The sequence below is a fragment of the Monodelphis domestica genome, chromosome 1 (assembly GCF_027887165.1).
Source record: "Monodelphis domestica isolate mMonDom1 chromosome 1, mMonDom1.pri, whole genome shotgun sequence".
Taxonomy (NCBI): Eukaryota; Metazoa; Chordata; class Mammalia; order Didelphimorphia; family Didelphidae; genus Monodelphis; species Monodelphis domestica.
In genome coordinates, this window is record NC_077227.1 from 62,516,494 (window position 1) to 62,534,998 (window position 18,505).

Sequence of the window (18,505 nt, forward strand, 5' to 3'; positions counted from 1 at the left end):
TTCCAAGAGGGAAGGTAAGGGTTTAAAAAAAATGGAAATGGAAAGAACATAACACACAAAATAAGTGTAAATGTTTCAAAATTATAAAGATCAAATATGGCTACAAAGAAGAGATTTGAGAAAGACACCTCCATCCTTGGGCTTTGAAGAAGTAGGAAGTCTATGAGTGTTGAAAATTGCAAGTTTTTTGGACTTTTTCAATGTATTGATTAGTTGTGCTGATTCCACCCCCCTCCATTTTTCCCCCCTTAAAAATGCTGTCTGTTGACCTCAAATACTTCCTAGCTGTGTTACCCTGGGCAAGTCACTTAATCCCAATTGCCTAGCCCTTATCACTCTTCTGCCTTGGAACTAATTAATACACAATATTGATTCCAAAACAGAAGGTAAGGGTTTTAAAAAACTTTGTCTGTTGGATGGTATGGCTCTCTGGGAAGAGAAGAAGGAGGAAAATGGGGGGAAATTATGATGATGTGAAATATAAAAGAAATCAATAAAAACTTAATTAAAAATTAAAAAACAAAAAGAGAAAGGCAGTTCATTAAAACTGACAGTTGAAGCTGACAGCATATGCCATTTTGACCCTTGCCAAAGGAGAGAGATAGGGCTCACTATTTTGCTCTGTTCTTCATTGCCCATTTGTTGTTTTTTAAATATAATTTTATTTTTTAAAATATTTTTTCATGGCTACATGATTCATGTTCTCTCCTTCCCCTCTTCCAGGAGCTGACAAGCCTTCCCACTCATTGTCCTTTTGAAGTAAATTATTCTCATTCTAGGAATGGTTCTGTTGACAACTGGTAACTAATTAGTTCTGAAGTTTGAAGGAAGGAGAAGAATAAATTGATGAGATTTCTGAGCAAGTTGGTTAAGAATAGGAAAGCCTGGAACAGAACTTTATTCTTAAAAGGTTTATTTTAAACACAGACATTCCTTCCCTATCAAGGGGTTTAGGAGTGAGGGGCCCTCACACTCTGGAAAATCTGTGGAAAACTTTTTGGCCCTTTCTTCCTACCAAAGAAGGCTGAATTTTTTCATTTTCTTGTTTATAGTACCTCTACATTTCTAGCCTTCCTCTGCCATCTACTAGCTTTTGTGTTCTTTTGGAAAACTACTTATTTTAACCTAAAAAAAAGAAACTATGTACATTTATGGTATTAAAAGAGAAAATATTTTGACATTATGCAATACTATACATATATTTTATGCATTTTGAGTTTCTAAACTTTTTTGTGTTGTCTGTAGCTTCCACAAAACTCCCCCAAAATTTCCACCTAATTTCTTATGCTTGTATTGAAATTGGGGTGGGGAAAGTCAAGATGTGAAGGCATACCTGTAATCATAGTGTTACCCAAACTAAAACAACAGCCTGAGAATGAGTGGTTAGAGTAATCAAATGCTTGGGGTTTGTTTGTTTTTTCAACTCCATGGAACAAGATGATACCTCTACTGTGTCTCCCTCCTCTGCTCTCCTGCTTTCTTTTGTGTATTATTTCTACCCATTAGATTGCAAGCCCCAGGAGGCAGGGACTGTCTTTCTTTTTCCTTAATGCTATCTCTAGACTTTAGTACAGTACTTAACACATAACAGGCACTTAACAGGTGCATAATGGGATAGAATAGAGTTTACAAAAGTCAAGAGAAGAGTAGTGGGGAAGTGAAGGTAGAGGGCTTAATCCTATCTGGAAAAATACAAAGGGGCATGCATGCGTGGTTTGACCAGTGCCAGTCTTCACACAAAGCAAAAGAAAAGAAACCATTTTGTGACTTGTTTTCTTCATTTAAAATGAGAAGATTAGGCTAATGGTGATGGCTCTCAGGTTTCCCCAGCTATAAGTCTATGACTAGAATTGTGACAACAAAGCAGTTGAATTGTTTAAAGATTGTAAATGGGGGGCAGCTGGGTAGCTCAGTGGATTAAGAGCCAGTCCTAGAGACGGGAGGTCCTAGGTTCAAATCTGGCCTCAGCCACTTCCTAGCTGTGTGACCCTGGGCAAGTCATTTAACCCCCATTGCCCAGCCCTTATCACTCTTCTGCCTTGGAGCCAATATTGACTCCAAGACGGAAGGTAAGGGTTTAATTAAAAAAAAAGAAAAGATTGTAAATGATTATTCATGTGTTTTTCATTTCTACCATTTTTGAAAATAAAGATATACATCTCTATTATAACTTGTTTTTAAATTTTTATGAAATTTAGTATACTAGTACTAACACTGCCCTGAATTTTTCTATTTAAATTGAAAGGATGGACAAAGTCAAGTGAGGGTAATTTTTAGGATGACTTGGGCACGGGGGAGGAGGCAGTAGGTTGAGAGAAGTTAAAGAAGAGAGAGAGATGAAAGGGGAATGATCTTGATGAGGCAAGCTCTGGGAAGAAATAGAAGGTGATGACATAAAAGTTGGAGGCCAGGTCTTGGGCAGGAGAGGGAATATGTCTTGCTCAGGAGCTGGAGTAAAGGAAGAGAAGAAAGGGTGACTGTGTAGGGTAATTTCAAGGAGGAAAATTGGGGAAACGACTTCAATTTTTTTAAGGGCAAACATGGCAGTATGGGTTTAATAAAGTCATATGGAGAATATGTATGGATATCCACTTAGCTCAGTCAGGGGAACACATCTTGCAGTCCATAGGCTGGAGTCAGTACTCCTTAGTGGTTTGACTACGAAGTGGCCACAAATCCAAGGGTCAAAGCAATGGGGCCAAGTGGAGTGTTCAGTGCTCTCCCTCCCGGTCTGAACCAAGTCTGGTGCCTAGGGGCGGAATGCAAAAGAAAATACTAGAATTACTCTCCCCACTTTCTTTATTGCTAAGGGGCATTGCAAGTTTGAAGTGATAGAGCCTAGATCCCCATTAGTCAACAGTGGGGGCATAGGAGCTGAAAGTAGAGGATGGATCAGGATTGGAATCTGTGGGTCCTCTCCTTTGGGCTCAGGACTGGAGTATTTCTCTTGGGGAAGGACTAATTGAGAAGAGTTCCCCCATTCTTTCTCAGGCTAACGGTACTAATGCAAAACCATTATGGAAGGGAACTGAAGGGATGGGCTACCAGCTCCCCCCCACCCGCCATCTTAACTTTGGCCTTCCATTTCTTCTGCCTTTCTAGAGTGGAGAGTAAAGAGTACTTCAACTTTAGAGAACTTCCACACCCATTTCAAGTGGGTGAGAGAGAAGTCAAAAGGGATTTATTCATGCTCTTCCATCCTGTTGGAAAATGGGGGGAAGACACTGAGGAGAATTTACCTCCTACCTCAGCTGCAGTGCATGAATCTTGACTTTCTTAATCCTTGCCCAAGTGGGGACCTGGACCTCAGGTGCACTCAAGGGCCACTTAGACCTAGAGTTACCACTTATTCTTTTCTTTCATTCTCTTTCTATTTGGTCCATTCAGAGCCCTTCCAAACCTCTCAGTGTTTTAAGTTTCCCTCATTCCTATCTTTCCTCCTTTCAGTGGGAAAAAAATCAACCCTGCTCTACTCCAGGATATTTTCGTAGGGGAATAGAGAGTTAAAAGAGTGGAAGTGGGAGAGATGTGGGTGGGGGGGATAGGGGCTGGAAAATGTGCTGATTTCTACTTGCATAGAAAGAGCCCTCACCTCCCTCCCCCACCTTCCAATAGAGGGAATGGAGCCGCTGTCCTCAAACATATTCAGTCGAATGGGACACTTATGGACAAAGGGAGTGGGTGGGACTAATTTAGGGACAAAAAGAAAAGATGGAGAACTTAGAATCAGTACTAAGTATTTGTTCCAAGACACAGGTGTGGTAAAGGTTAGGCAATGAGGGTTAAATGACTTGCCCAGAGTCATACAGCTAGGAAGAATCTGAGGTCAAATTTGAACACAGGACCTCTGGTCTCGACCTGGCTCTCAATCCACTGGGCCACCTAGTTGCTCCCCAAAACAAAGGATTTCTGAAGCAACAATGAATATTTGAAATTAGACAAAACGAATTTGTAATCGAACTGTCAAAAGGAGAGGGTGACTATACATTTTTGAACTCTTAAAGGGTGGGGGGTTTAACTTTTTAATTCTTAGAGTCCCTGCATCTTGTAAAGACTTATGAAAGTCATATAAGAATTGTGTATACTGGGAGTTGCTAGGTGATTCAATGGATAGAGAGCCAGTCTTGGAGATTAGAGGACCTTGGTAAAAATTTGACCTCAGGTACTTCCTAGCTCTATGACCCTGGGCAAGTCACTCAATTCCAATTGCCTAGCCCTTACCTCTCTTCAGCCATGGAACCAATACATAATGCAGATTCTAAGTGGAAGGTAAAGTTTGTTGTTTTAAATTGTTTATTCTATTGAATTAAGAACAAAAGGCAAAGTGGCACATCCTTTAGGAGTTGAGTTGGGGGAAAATTCTAAGATAAGGAAATATGAATTTCAGGAGAGAGGGTCTTCCCATCTTTGGGCCATAAGCTAAGGGTCTGGTGGCATTTAAATTGAATAAAGTCTCTTCATTTTTCCACACTTGCCCTCCTCATTCAGTTTCTTGTCTTGGTAACACAGTGTTTCAGATGTGTAGGGATTAGAGACCATACTTAGGATTTCACTGATCTAAGGAACTCCCAGAAGAAGAAATTCCTTTTACTTAATAAGACAAACTAGGACTTTCTCTGAACTTCATATTTTTAGCCTCTTACAAGCCTTCCTATTAGTGGCTTATTTAGGGCATTTTGACCAATGCTAACTTTCCTTCTGGCAAATTATTGTTTCAGTTGTTGGATTGGGGGAAGTACAACTGAAATCCAAATTAACTCCTAAAAGACTCCACCCATCCCTACCATACAAAACAAAACAGTCCTTTGTAGGAGGTACTTATTCTGTTCTAAAGGAGAGCCTGCCTACAGAGAGCATCCTCAGAAAATAAAAGGAGGTGGGGCTCTTGGTTTCTATTGGTTGGAACTTTCAGGGAAGGTCTAAATATCAGAACCTCAGTGCTTTTCCCATTTCTTTCTACAAAACATCTGCATCTGATCTCTTGACTCTCTAAGGAAGATGGATTCTCATCCACCTCCAGAGAATAGCACTTTTGGTAAGTGACCTGATCACTGTCCTCAAAGCCTGCCTGAACTTCAGTACTTTCTTATGGGAATGATTGGGAAAGCTTCTGTATTATATTTCCATGGTTTTGAATGAATTTCAACTTCATTCCTTCAGTTGAGGGCATAGTTTCTGGGTTACTTTTAAAAGACTTTTACTAGGGGCAGCTGGGTGGGCTCAGTGGATTGAAAGTCAGGCCTAGAGACAGGAGGTCCTAGGTTCAAATTTGGCCTCAGACACTTCCTAGCTGTGTGATCCTGGGCAAGTCACTTAACCCCCATTTCCTAGCCCTTACCACTCTCCTGCCTTGGAACCAATACATAGTATTGATTCCAAGATGGAAGGTAAGGGTTTAAAAAAAAACAACTTTTACTCAATCAAGTTCTCCCTCCAGGTTTTGCTCTGGTACACAGTGCCATGTCCTCAGCCTTTGATAACATGGTCATTGAATGAATGGATGAGCTGGGTCTATTCTTAGAACTACTAATACAAATTGGTAAAAAAAAATGTTTGTAGCAAGCGTCTCTGACAAATGCTTCATTTCTCAAATATATAGAGAACTGAGTTCTTTGTAAGAATACAAAACATTCCTCAATTGCTAAGTGATAAAAAAGATATGGCAGGCAGTTCTCAAGTGCAGAAACTATATCTATAGTCATATGAGGAAGTGATCCAAATCACTATTGATTAGAGAAATGCAAATTAAAATAAAATTCTAAGATACTAACTCTCACTTATCAAATTAGCTGATATGACAGAAAAGGAAAATGGTAAATGGTGGAGGAAAAAAGTTAGAAGGAATGGGCAAAAGGAAGGGAGAAAACCATGGTAGAGAAACCTAGGGAAGAAGGATTGAAAAAGGCACAATTGTGTCCATTGCTCCAGAAAAGTTAATCTAAAGATGTCTCAAACATATTTATTCCAAATCTGACCTAGTAAGAGAAGGAATGCTCCTATAAGTCTCCAAAACTTTTATCCCTTTCTCTTAGAAAATTATTTTGGTAAAGCAAAGAGGAGGAAGAGAACACAATTTACAAAAGAGCAAATAAGCCTTCTATTGTGCTATTTTGAAAGAAACCCATATCCTGGAATAGGAGAAAGGGAAGAGCTTTCCAGGATGACAAATATCGAGGAATCAAGAATACAGGTAAGTCTAGAGTCCATGCCTCTATATAGTATGTATGAGTTTGTTTGTATAGTTAAAGTTCTGTTAAAGATAGCATGAAAGTATCCTGCATTCCCTCATCTTTTCATATACCAAGTCAAAAAGCTAACATCAGTTTTTGGACATCTCTAAGTCTTCTTGCCATTCCTCATTGTAGAAAGGAAGCAACCCTTAGCTCCTTTAAAAAAAAAGAAAAATAATATTTGATGATTTAAAAAAAAATCTCTATCATTTTCCAAGACTGCCTCCTACTAATAAGAGATAGAACCTTCTTTGGTAACAGTAGACAGTTGAGCAAAACACTGAGAATGCTCCCTTGAGTTTGCTTAATTCAGTATTGGTTGTGGCATTAATTTGAACTCTGAACAGTTGGTGTTTTCCCTGATTTCTCTGAATTCTTTATTTCTGGTGGTATAATATTGAATCATTCAGGGTTTTTTGTTTGTTTTTTTGTGACCACTGTTTATTATGGGATTTAAGGCAGCCCAAAGGCCCTGCCTGCCCCTGGCACCGCCCCAGAAGGGGTCCTAGCATGAGGGGAACCCTAGAAGGCACTAGATAGGGGGAGGGGAGAGGAATGGGTATGGCACCCCGCCGGCATGTCAGAGCGTGTGGACAGCATGTCAGTATGACCAGCATAGCAAAGAACATGTGTGTACTTGCAGGGGGCTGAGTGGAGCCAGGAACTAGAGCATGACAAGCTTACAGGGATGCTGGGGGTCGGCCGTGTTAGAGCGTGTGATATGTTGGCAGGAGCGGGCACAGGATGCGTCTGCGGGGGCTGGGTGGAGCTGGGAGCCCGAGCACAGCAGGCTTACAGGGGTGCTGCTGGGGGTGGCACCAGCGTGTTAGTGTGTGACTGTTCAGGATGCTGGGAAGTGGGGGGGGGATAGCGTGTGGCATGTTAGGGGGAGGGGGATGATGACCAGGCAACATGGGGGAGGGGACGGTCAGGGCGAGGAGGGGACGCTGGGGACGACGTCAGTGTTCCGAGGTGACCATGGGACTCCCGCGCTGGGGTTCGAGGATAACCGGCGGCTTCTTGGTGCTCTCTGGGTGCCGGCGGCCGGCCTCAGGAGTACATGGTCAGCTGCAGCCACTCCTGGATGTTCACTCGGATCTGGCCGATCCCGTCTTTGTCCAGAGACTTGAAGGCACGGAACATGGCGTCCAGGTGCACCAGGCAGCTGATGAAGTTGTCGAAGTCCATGTTCCCGTCCTCGACCGAGTAGTGGCGAATGATCATCTGGCACAGCTCTGGGCTGAGCCGGAAACCTGCAGCCTTAAAGGCGCCGGGAAGCTCATTGCTGCCGACGGTCCCCTAGCAGTCTGTGACGTACTGTTTATAGATGGCCTGCCACTTCTTGATGTTGTTCCAGAGATACTTAAACTCCTCAAAGCCAAGTTTGCTGGTGGTATCGCTATCCATGACGGCCACCACACTCCGAGAGGTGTCAATGCCAAAACCATCGGTCTTCAGGTCAGGGTGTCGACCTTATTTAGGATGTTCATGAGTTCCGAGGCGCCCCTGTCATCTCCTAGTCTCCTGAACTGTCGGACCTCCTCGCTTTCATTGGCCTGGATGTTAGAGAAGTGGGTTAGAGGAGGCGGGGGCTCTGCGTTATAATTGGCCGCGGCCTCACTGATGGCGCTGATAACCCCTCCTAAGAGGCCCATGGCTCCCCCAGCGCCACCGCCCCTGCCACCGCCACAGCCACCGCTGAGCCCCCCTCTTCCCCCAATGACATTCCCGATGCCTCCAGCACCGCCGCCGCCGCCACGGAGCAGTCCCCCAAGAGCCCGGCCGGCACTGCCGCTGCCGCCGCCCTTACCTCCAAGGAATGAATTAACTAGGAACATTGTGGTGTCTTGGGGACCCTGATTTCGGTCTCCTGCCCTCGACGCAGCGCTGCGATCCGCTCCACTCGTCGCCAGCAGCCTCATTCAGTTTTTATGGCACAGATTTTCAGAAATTCCCTAATCACAAAGTGTAGCTTAAAGGATTACAACTTTAAAGTGAATCTACTCCAGCTTCTTCATTTTATAGATAAGGAAACTGAGGCCCACAGAAGTCAATGTGACTTCCCATGTTACATAGGTATAATCTGATAGACTAAGTTTAAAAGCCAGGTACTCTAATGGCACATGGATCATTCTTTCTGTGTACCATTCTACCTCTCTGTTTCTTGCTACCACAAAAAGTGCTCTTGTACATATTAATTATGGAACAATTCCCTCTGTCTTGGATTGAAGTGGTCAATAGTGGTCAAAGGATGGGACGAGTTCAGTCACTTTTTTCTTTTCTTTTAAACCCTTACCTTCTGATTTAGACTCAATACTGAGTAACAGTTCCAAAGCAGAAGAGTAGTAAGGGATAGAAAGTTGGGATTAAGTGACTTGCCCAGGATCACATAGCTATGAAGTGCCTGAGGTCAAGGACTTCCCATTTCTAGGTCTGGCTTTCTAACTAACTGCCCTTCAGTCACCTTTCAAGGATGGTTTTCTAAAGTGGTTGGACCAATTACAATAGAACTTCAGTTAAAATTGGCCAATAAAACAGAAAAGAAAAATGATAAATGTTGGGGGATGGGGTCATGGGAAAACTGGGACACTGCTATGCAATGTTGATGATGTGGTCACCTGATCAAACCTAACCTTTCTAGAGAGCAATTTGGAATGATGTCCAAAACTATGCATACCTTCTGACCCTGCAATACCACCACAAGATCTGTATCTCAAAGAGATTTTTTTTTTAAGGGGGAAATATTGATAAAAAAAAAACATTTATTGCAGCTCTTTTTGTGGTAGCAAATAATGGTAAAAGTAAAGGGATGCCTATCCATTGGGAAATGGCTAAACAAGTTATATAATAGAATAATATTGTGCTATAAAGTAGGATGAGTTTGGAAAAACCTGGAAATATTTATATGATCTGATACAAAGTGAAGTGAGCAGAACCAGAACATTGTATACAATAATAGTATTCTCGGCAATACAGTGATCCAAGACAATCCCAGGGACTCATGATGAAAAAGTCTATCCACCTCCAAAGAAAGAAATGATGGAGTCTGAATGTAGGCCAAAAGATACTCTATTTTGCCTTTTGTCTTCACTTTTCCTTTAAGATATCTTCCACAAAATTTTTTTGAACACTACAGCTAACCAGATTGAGGAGCTCTCCTTTCTCACTTAGTACTTACACAGAAGATCCAGAATAGCTTTGTCTTGGTATCCCCAGGTATATGTGCTTGACTCAGCTATCCCAGAGGCCAAATGAGCTCTGCCAGCATTTAGCCAGGTGCCCACATGGGAGAGGGCCATAGCAGGGTTTGGCACATAGTAAGGACTTTGGAAAAGGTCACCGAATTCAGCCCTTTCCTAAGCATTTAAGTGCCTCCTCAGGTGCCAGTCATTGTCCTAAGGGGCTGACTAAGGTACTTAAAGATTTCTACAGTTTCCATCTCCTCAGCAATTTAATTGAATAAGCACCTACTCTTTGCTGTGCTCAACCACCCTGTGAGTACTCATAAGAGACTGAAAGAAGGTAGGGATGTGCCCCTTGAGAAAAGGTGATAAGTTTTGGTGTCTTGCCAGAAACACAAGTTAAAAATAAAACTGGATCCAACCCTTTCCTAAGCATTTAAGTACCTCCTCTGTGCTAGTCATTGTCCCAATGGGCTGACTAAGGTACTTAAAGATTTCTACAGTTTCCATTTCCTCAGCAGTTTAATTGAATAAGTACCTACTCTGCTGTGCTCAACCACCCTGTGAGTACTCATAAGAGACTGAAAGAAGGTAGGGATGTGCCCCTTGAGAAAAGGTGATAAGGTTTGGTGTCTTGCCAGAAACACAAGTTAAAAATAAAACTGGATCCAACCCTTTCCTAAGCATTTAAGTACCTCCTCTGTGCTAGTCATTGTCCCAATGGGCTGACTAAGGTACTTAAAGATTTCTACAGTTTCCATTTCCTCAGCAGTTTAATTGAATAAGTACCTACTCTGCTGTGCTCAACCACCCTGTGAGTACTCATAGGAGACTGAAAGAAGGTAGGGATGTGCCCCTTGAGAAAAGGTGATAAGGTTTGGTGTCTTGCCCTATCAAGTTCAGAGCCAAAGCAGTTTAAAGAAACACAAGTTAAAAATAAAACTGAATTCAGGTTAATGGACATCATGACATTTCTTCTCCCCACTTAGGTCTGGTTCCAAAACAGAAGAGCTAGACAAGGTAAAGGTCCAGACTCTCCCTCATCCACCACCTCAAGTAAAGAGATGGAACAGCAGGAGAATTCATCACCAAGTCAAATTCTGAAAAAGGACCTCTCTGAGAATGATCAGTCTTCATCTAAGGAATCTGAGTCTGGCTCCTGCACAGGTCTGGAGCCCAGGCAGGAAACTAGCCAAAAGAGTAGCCTCTCCCTAGAGAGGAGGTGGCTGGCTTCAACTCCACAAGCTGCTCATTCAGGATACAGTGGTTCCCCAAACCATCACTCTGTCTCTTCCCCAACAGTGAGACCTTCCACTCAGGCAATGCCCAAGGGAAGCTCCTACTTGCGTAGGAGTCAGCTATACACAAGCTATTACCAATCGTCTTTTCTGAGTTCCCAGGAGTCCCCATATCAGCTGCGGCATTCTCACCCCCAGCAGGTACCAAGTATGCTGCCCTCAATGCCCCAACATCCTACCTTGCAGTCTCAACAGGAGACTTCAGATCTGTATCAGTCCCTACAGGATCATGAAAGCCAGATACAACCATCCCCATTGGTGAAGATGGAAGAACAACCATATTTTAGCCAGACACAAGAAATGCAGCTCACCAATCTACCTGGAATAACTATGGAGACTGAGTCAACATTGCTTCCTTCTAGTGGACATCTGGCTGTCCCACTGGAAGGTCTAGCTGTCCCTCACAAACACCTGGCTGCCCCTCAGGGACACTTTCCTGCCCCTCAGGGACACTTTCCTGCCCCCCAGGGACATTTTCCTGCCCCCCAGGGACATTTTCCTGCCCCCCAGGGACACTTGCCTGCCCTCCAGGGACACTTTCCTGCCCCCCAGGGACACTTTCCTGCCCCCCAGGGACACTTGCCTGCCCCCCAGGGACACTTGCCTGTCCCCCAGGGACACTTGCCTGACCCTCAGCAACATTTCACTGGCCCCCTGGGAGATCTACCTGTCCCCCAAGGACACCTCTCTGTCCCTCATGAATACCTGTCTGCCACCCAGGGACACTTGCCTGCTCCTCAGGGACATTTGGCTGACACCCTAGCTATCTCCCAGGGACACCTGTCTGTCCCTCACGAACACTTGACTGCCCCTCAAGAATACCCGACTGCCTCCCAAATGACCGCCTATCAGGGGCATCTGATCACCCATGATGGAAACCTGACTACCCTCCAGGAAAACCTGGCTACCCTACAAGAACACTTGACTGCTCCTCAGGAACACCTGGATGACCCTATGGAAGATCTAGTTGTCTCCCAGGGTCACCTGATGCCCCCCTGGAAAATATGATTGGTTTCTTTTGAGATATGACAAAAAAGAGACCAGATCCTAACCTACTCTTCAGATCCTCAGATCCGAGTGCCATGTCATGCCCCCCTCAGAGACAGAACTGAGTACCATCACCCTCCCTCACCCACCTCCACCCACACAGGGGAGGAGGCTCTCCCATTAGGTTGCTGGGCAGCAGAAGAGATGATATGAAAAATATCATCAGGCACAGAAGATGGGGGAAGGGAGCAGCTCCATCCAAGTCCCTCTGCCTTTCTAGCAATGAACTCTGGGTAGGGGGCAGGTGGCCACATGCCCACCAAGAGAGCTCTACATACCATCTTTGGCACTCATACCATAGGTTTGCCAACACCGGACTAGACAATGGGGGTCAAGTGACTTGCCCAGGGTCACTCAGCTGGGAAGTGTCTGGCATCAAATTTGAACCCAGAACCTGGATTCACCCCCAGAATAGCCTGGATTAAAGAATTAAAATTAATCCCCTTAAGGACTGCCTCAGAAAATGGGGCATGATCTTCCATTGTATTTTCTATTTCTATTGTATGAAGATACAATATGTAGATTATTAAAGTTAAATTGAGTCAGAACTCTGACCTGACCAACAGAGATGTCCTTTCTGCAGTACTGCCTCTGAATTTTTATTTCTTCTGAGTAAGTTTGAGTTTATTCTATTCTTTTTTGTTAAGACCAGGTTAAATTGCCCAGCTATCTCTTTTGGGTCATGCCTTCCAGGTGTAATAGCAGATGTTAGAGGAAATTCGGCACCAAGATAAAAGAATTTGGGATCCTCTGTAAGATGGTAAAATTTTTCATGTATTGGGTGTGTTGAAATCAAAGTAAGTCAAAGTTGTTACCAGGGTGTTTTCCTGAAGACTTAAGATACAACAAGGTCCTACCTTCCTTGCCATACTGTTGGGTTTTTACTTTTTATTCTTATTATTTTTTTAATCTTTACCTTCCATCTTAAGATCAATACTACTTTGTGTGTATATATATATATATTGACCTTTGATAAGGGCTGGGCTTGGCTAAGAAGTGTCTGAGGTCACATTTGAACCCAAGACCTCTCATCTTTAGGCTTGGTATTCTATTCATTGAGTTACTTAGCCACCCAACATACTATAAAGTTTTGTTTGTTTGTTTAATACTTGCTGTCTGTCTTATAATCAAGACTCTATTGGTTCCAAGGCAGAAGAGCAGTAAAGAGCTACATAATTGGGATCAAGTAATTTGCTCAGGGTCACATAGCTAGGAAGTTGCTGAGCTCATATTTGAACCCAGGACCTCCCATCCCTGAGCCTGGCTCTCAATCCACTGAGCCACCTAGCTGCCCTCCCATACTGTTAGGTTTTAACACAACCACTAGATAATCAGAGTTTTTAGTCTGTGTGTGTGTGCTTATTTGTTCCCCAAAATGTTGTTGTCGTTCAGCTTACCAACTTCCCAGTAGAAGAAAAAAAATCTCTCCCTATCGATATATATTTGGAGCTAATTAATGATTAGTAGAAATAATCAAAAAGGGCTAAAACTCCTTTAATTATAACCCCAAACAGGCTGTATTGGCTGAATGTCAAGGGAGATGCTATAGGTAAAACCATTATTTGCAGGATCTTTAAGAAGTCAAAAGAAAAAAATCAAAACATGTTTGTTATTATTTGCTGCTCCTTGGTAGAATTAATGTCATTTAAAGGAAAGGGTGAAATTGTGCTAAGCTTTTATCACTAGGAGGGAGCTACTCTAGAAAGTAAAAGAAGGGGGCAGCTAAGTGTCTCAGGGGATAGAGAACCAGACCTTGAATTGGGAAGACCCAGATTCAGTCCGGATCTCAGATATATAGCTACTTCCTAGCTGTATGACCATGGGCAAGTCACAACCCCAATTGCCTAGCCCTATGTAATTACAATTCTCTCCCCAGAACTCTCTTTCCCAGCTTCCCATTTTCCTTGTCACCTTACATGCTAATGCAGGGAGGACATATTTTGGTGTAGCTCCTCCCTCTCTCCCTCTCTCTCTCTGCTCCAAGGGAGGAGGTTTTAGAGGTTGGATGAGAGCCAGGCAGGAGAACTTCACCCATGAGTTTTACTCAGGGTTTTTACTTTTGTCCTGTTATTTCCTCTACTTCAAGTAATTACTAAAAATCTTATAAAATATGATACTTGGAGTTATTTGGATATTAATTTAAATTTTACAGTCCTTACTGCTCTTCTGCCTTGGAACTATATTTGATTCTAACACAGAAGGTTAAAGTTGACAAGTTTAAAATTCTCCGGAGATTATATTTTAATTTATAATTGAGTCAAAGAAAACAAAGGCACCAGTCACAGGTGGCCAGCTGTTCCCTTCACAAGCCTCCTTCCCTATTCAATGCTCCCTGGAGATTGCATTACTCCTAGCTGTAAATCTTGAAATCTCTCAGACTTGTGAATGTTAAAAATTTCCCCATCGGGGAATTCTTAATTGGAACAAATTCCCTACTAAGAAACATTCCCTATTTTTGATGTGAGAACTCACATCAGGATCAGAAATGGGAGGACCTCTACTCCAACTGTACTTAAGACTGCTTTAGGAGAGAAAACTCCTTGCTAAACAATGAAAGTACTTGGACCCATGCTTATAATAAGGCAAGGAGCTCTTTGAGCCATGCCTGTTTTTAGAATTGATACAATGGGATGCTAGGTACCTATAAAGGTTGGGCAGGTTTTCTCTTGATGGGATTAGTCGACTCAGCTGTGTTTTCTCTTGTTCAGACTTACTGAGGATCTTGGTCGACACAGCAGCATTTTTTCTGATTCAGACTTCCTGAGGAGATTGGTCGACTTAGCAGGAATTTAGATGGGCAGCCCTTTCGAAAGTGTCTACAGTGATTGGTAGATGTAGGGACTTAGGGGAGGTGACATGGGAGAAAAACCCCTATATAAGAAAAAGCAGAATCTCTTGAGGATATATGTATCCTTTTGGAGGATCTCTGATGAGGACCGAAAGAATCTCTTGAGAGAGGCTCTGGAGAAGGGAAGCTCTTGGAGGACAATCTCTAAGGAGGTCTTGCTGGAGCTCCTCTAAGGGGACTCTGTCCCTCTGGAGGCTCTGGAGAGAGGCCTTTTGGAACAGTCTCTGGCCGGAAGGCTCTCTGGTGAAGTCAGCTGAGATGGAGCTGGCCTGGTGACACTAGAATCCTTGTTTAGTCAGACCTTGTAGTGAGTGTTAAAAAACTGACTGATTTCTCTCTCAAGACTCAGGTCTAGGCCATATTGGCTTGAGGCCCTTCATACTTATTCCTTTCTTACTCTCTCTCTCTCTTTCTTTGATTACCCATTGTATTGTTAATTAAAATCTCTATAAAACCCAATTGACTTGGTTGGGTATTTGAATAATTGGGAATATTTCCCTGGCGACCACCTTATATTTGATTTAAAAACCAAGACACTATAGTGAAACATATTTCTTAGGTCAAATTTACTCACCCTCTCTTATATCTATCACAATTTATATCTTCCACCATTTTAACTCACTATGGTTTAAGACCTCAACCATTTTAAATCTCACATAGCTATTAGTCAAACTGTTGTGGGAGAATGAATGCTGGTCCTCACCTACAAAATTACAGCTCAGATCCCTTCATCTGATGGCAGGAAAGTTTATTCAAGGATATTACAGATAATATGGCCAGGGGTTTGGAAATAGCAAAATCAGGATTTCAGATTTCTAGATTTCTTGAGGATCTAGGGGATTGCCCCCTCCCATCCTCAGGAACTCTACATCCTCCCCCTCAGAATGTTCCTCTCCTAGGCATCCCAGGTGTGTTCCAAGCTAAAAATCCAGAAAATGGGTAGCAAAGAGGCACACACTTTTCCAGGTGGAGGTGTATTTTAAGGATTTTCATGTCATGGGATAAGTTTCAGGACATAGAAAAAGAAAGGGGAATTGTAATTGTAAAGATCTTCCTTAATGGCAAAGATCCCCAGTGCACATGTGTAATGTTCTCTCCTATGTCCTGCTTAACATTATCTGTCACCAGGAGAGCTTGGATGCCCTCTCCTTCAGGCTTGGAATGTTAGATAAGCTTCTATCAGCTGGGAGGAAGGCACAAGGAAAGCACAGGGTAATATGTATAGGGGGTAGAAAACACAGGGTTGGTATCCATCATTCTAATTGTACATTGTAATTGTATCTGCTAACTAGTAAAAGCATAGGATCTCAAAGCACCATTTCTCATTCTCCACCAGGACACAACCCCATCAACACTATGGGCATATCAGTGCTCATCTAGCTACCTCCTCTCACCATGATTCAGAGACCAAAGAGACCTACTTCTTCTCAGGACACAAATTTATATTTTCTATGACTCAGTGACATTACTGGAGAGCAGGAATTACACAGGACAAGAGGCAAATGTCTTCCAGGTCATGTCTGACTCTTCCTTTCCCGTTATAGGGTTTTCTTGGAAAGATGCCAGAATGGTTTGCCCTTTCCTTCTCCAGATCATTTATTTTACAGGTGGGGAAACTGAGGCAAACAGGGTGAACTGACTTGCCCAGAGGTACCCAGCTAGTCAAATGTCTGAGGCCAGATTTGAACTCAGGAAGATGACTCCTTCTGATTCCAGACCCTGCACTCTGCACACTATGGCACCCTCAGTGGTCCTACACAGTAAACCTTGGTGCCCAAAGTTAAAGATTACTGATTGTTATCCTTTGTATTCAGGGAAGATCAAGATACCATCACTGGATGATGATGTCTTTTGACTTTCAAATCAATTGGATTTAAGTGAGGCAGAGCAGCACATTCCTCAGCCTCACTCTTCCAGTCATCCTTATGTGCTAAGAGGCAAGATGAGTCAGGACAACTGGGGATGGTTCAGGATACAGTGGATGCCTTGGCTTCTTCCATGTCTGAGCCAGCTCTGAAATGAGACATTCAGACAAAGTTCTGTTTGGCAGGACGGTGGGTATTGAGACCTCCCTGAATAAACTACTTCAGGAGGTGCTCCATCGATGCAGTGTACAATCCCTGCCCAGCTAAACAATTGTCAAAGCTCTACCAAATCCCAAATAATCAACTCTCCATGTAGACAACAGACCCAGCGTCAGGAGTACTTGTGTGCCCCTAGGCAAGCCACAATTGTCTAGCCCCAATGAGGCTCATTTGTCTTAGAATTGATATTAAGAGAGAAAGATAGAGAAGGGGGGGACATACTCAGGGAGCAAAAGGAAGGACATAATCCATATAGACATGCATGTATACACACAGACGTAACAAAGATATGCCCAGAGCTATCAAAGTCCTTGCATACAGGTGAAGTGTACACACACACACACACACACACACACACACACACAAATACAAAGGCTCTCACAAATGCAAACACCCACATTGAAGTAGGTTCCCAAATACACCCAGAGACTACATTCCAGGGTTAAAACTATTTTCTGAATAAAAGTTATAGACATTTGTCTCCATAGGAATTGGGGGTGATGTTGCCAACCATCACACTTTGCTCCTTGGAATTGGTAGTAGTCTCTCGGTAACTGAGGATGACGGTTGTCTTTGCGTTTTTGTGTGCAAAGACACCTGTGCATGAAGATTTAAGTGGAAAAGTCGATGCACAGAGACAGTCCCACTCTCTTGGCGTTGGAAGCCTGGGTCCAGTAGCACAAAAAATTATTATGTCTGGAGACTTCCTCAACTGCATTGGATGGCCGTGTTGTCTTTTGTGCTCCAACACTCCCTTAGCACTCCACAGTGCTTTGCTGCGTCGCCCTCTCAGCTGTTGAACCTTCTTATTGGTTTCTTCTGTCTGTTCAGCCGAAGCAGTCTTCACATGCTGGGTGAGCAAAGCCCTAGTTCACCAGGGGTCGACGACGAAGACCCGATGGCTACCCTTACAAGGTTTAGCCGGCTTGTCGAAGCTGTTGCCCAGGGTGTGGCCACTGCTGCATGCTAGCAGCTACTAGGAGCCACAAGTGAGAGCTGGGTGTCAGGTGAGGAGTCTCCAAATCTAAACAACTCCATTCATTCAGGGCTGAACCATCAGCTCCTATGGTCCCTTGGCCCCAACTACTTTGGTTACACAGGCCAGTCCAAGCTATTTCATCAAATCCAAGACATGTCTCTTTCTCTTTTGGAGTTCATTAGACTCACTGGAAGTCATACAGTGACCTCTGGGTCACTGTGTAATCAACCCTTGAGTAAGAAGTCCATTTCACAAAGTGATGTCAAGGGAAAATGGTCCATCTTCCTTGTTACTTTGGACCCATTTGCTTTTTTTCCTCCTTGGAGTGGAAGTAGAATTACAGGTCAGAGCTAGTAGAAACCTTGGTTTCCCCTTCCCATTTTGAAGGAGACTAAAGACCAGATAGGGGAGGGAACATGTTGAAAATCACACAGCTGGTTGTTGGCAAGACCAGGACTTCTGTCTCAAAGATCAGTGCTTCTTTCACTACATTTTTGTCTCCCAAGGTAGAAAGATGATGAGGAAGGAAGCTTCTTGAAAAGCTATCAATCAAGAAGTATTTAGTAAGTTTGTACCAGACACTTGTGGAAAGGAAAACTAAAGCAAGTTCTGGACTTTCTGTCACTGAATTGGAATCAACAGCAGTGGGAGTGTTAGAGATGTGAACCTTAAAAATTCTCAGACCCTACTTCATAAGGTTGGATTGTGAACCTTCAAAATTCTCAGACCCTACTTCATAAGGTTGGGTTAAGACCATTCCCCATTTTAAACAATGAAGGAACTTAGATCAGGAATGTGAGACTTCTACTTGGATCAGGAATGTCAAGTTCCAACCCT

The 18,505-nt window shown here is 43.2% G+C and overlaps 1 protein-coding gene and 1 pseudogene across 1 annotated transcript; one reads left to right on the forward strand and one right to left on the reverse strand.

Annotated features, from left to right (window-relative positions):
- Positions 1-6,575: 6,575 nt before the first annotated feature.
- LOC100015494 (calpain small subunit 1-like) lies at positions 6,576-8,083 on the reverse strand (annotated as a pseudogene).
- Positions 7,900-12,400, forward strand: LOC103106297 (uncharacterized). Its single transcript, XM_007478473.3, has 2 exons — positions 7,900-8,306; positions 10,402-12,400. Exon 2 carries the CDS (start codon positions 10,477-10,479, stop codon positions 11,716-11,718), a length of 1,242 nt encoding a protein of 413 aa, XP_007478535.1. The 5' UTR covers positions 7,900-8,306; positions 10,402-10,476; the 3' UTR covers positions 11,719-12,400.
- The last annotated feature ends 6,105 nt before the right edge of the window (positions 12,401-18,505 follow it).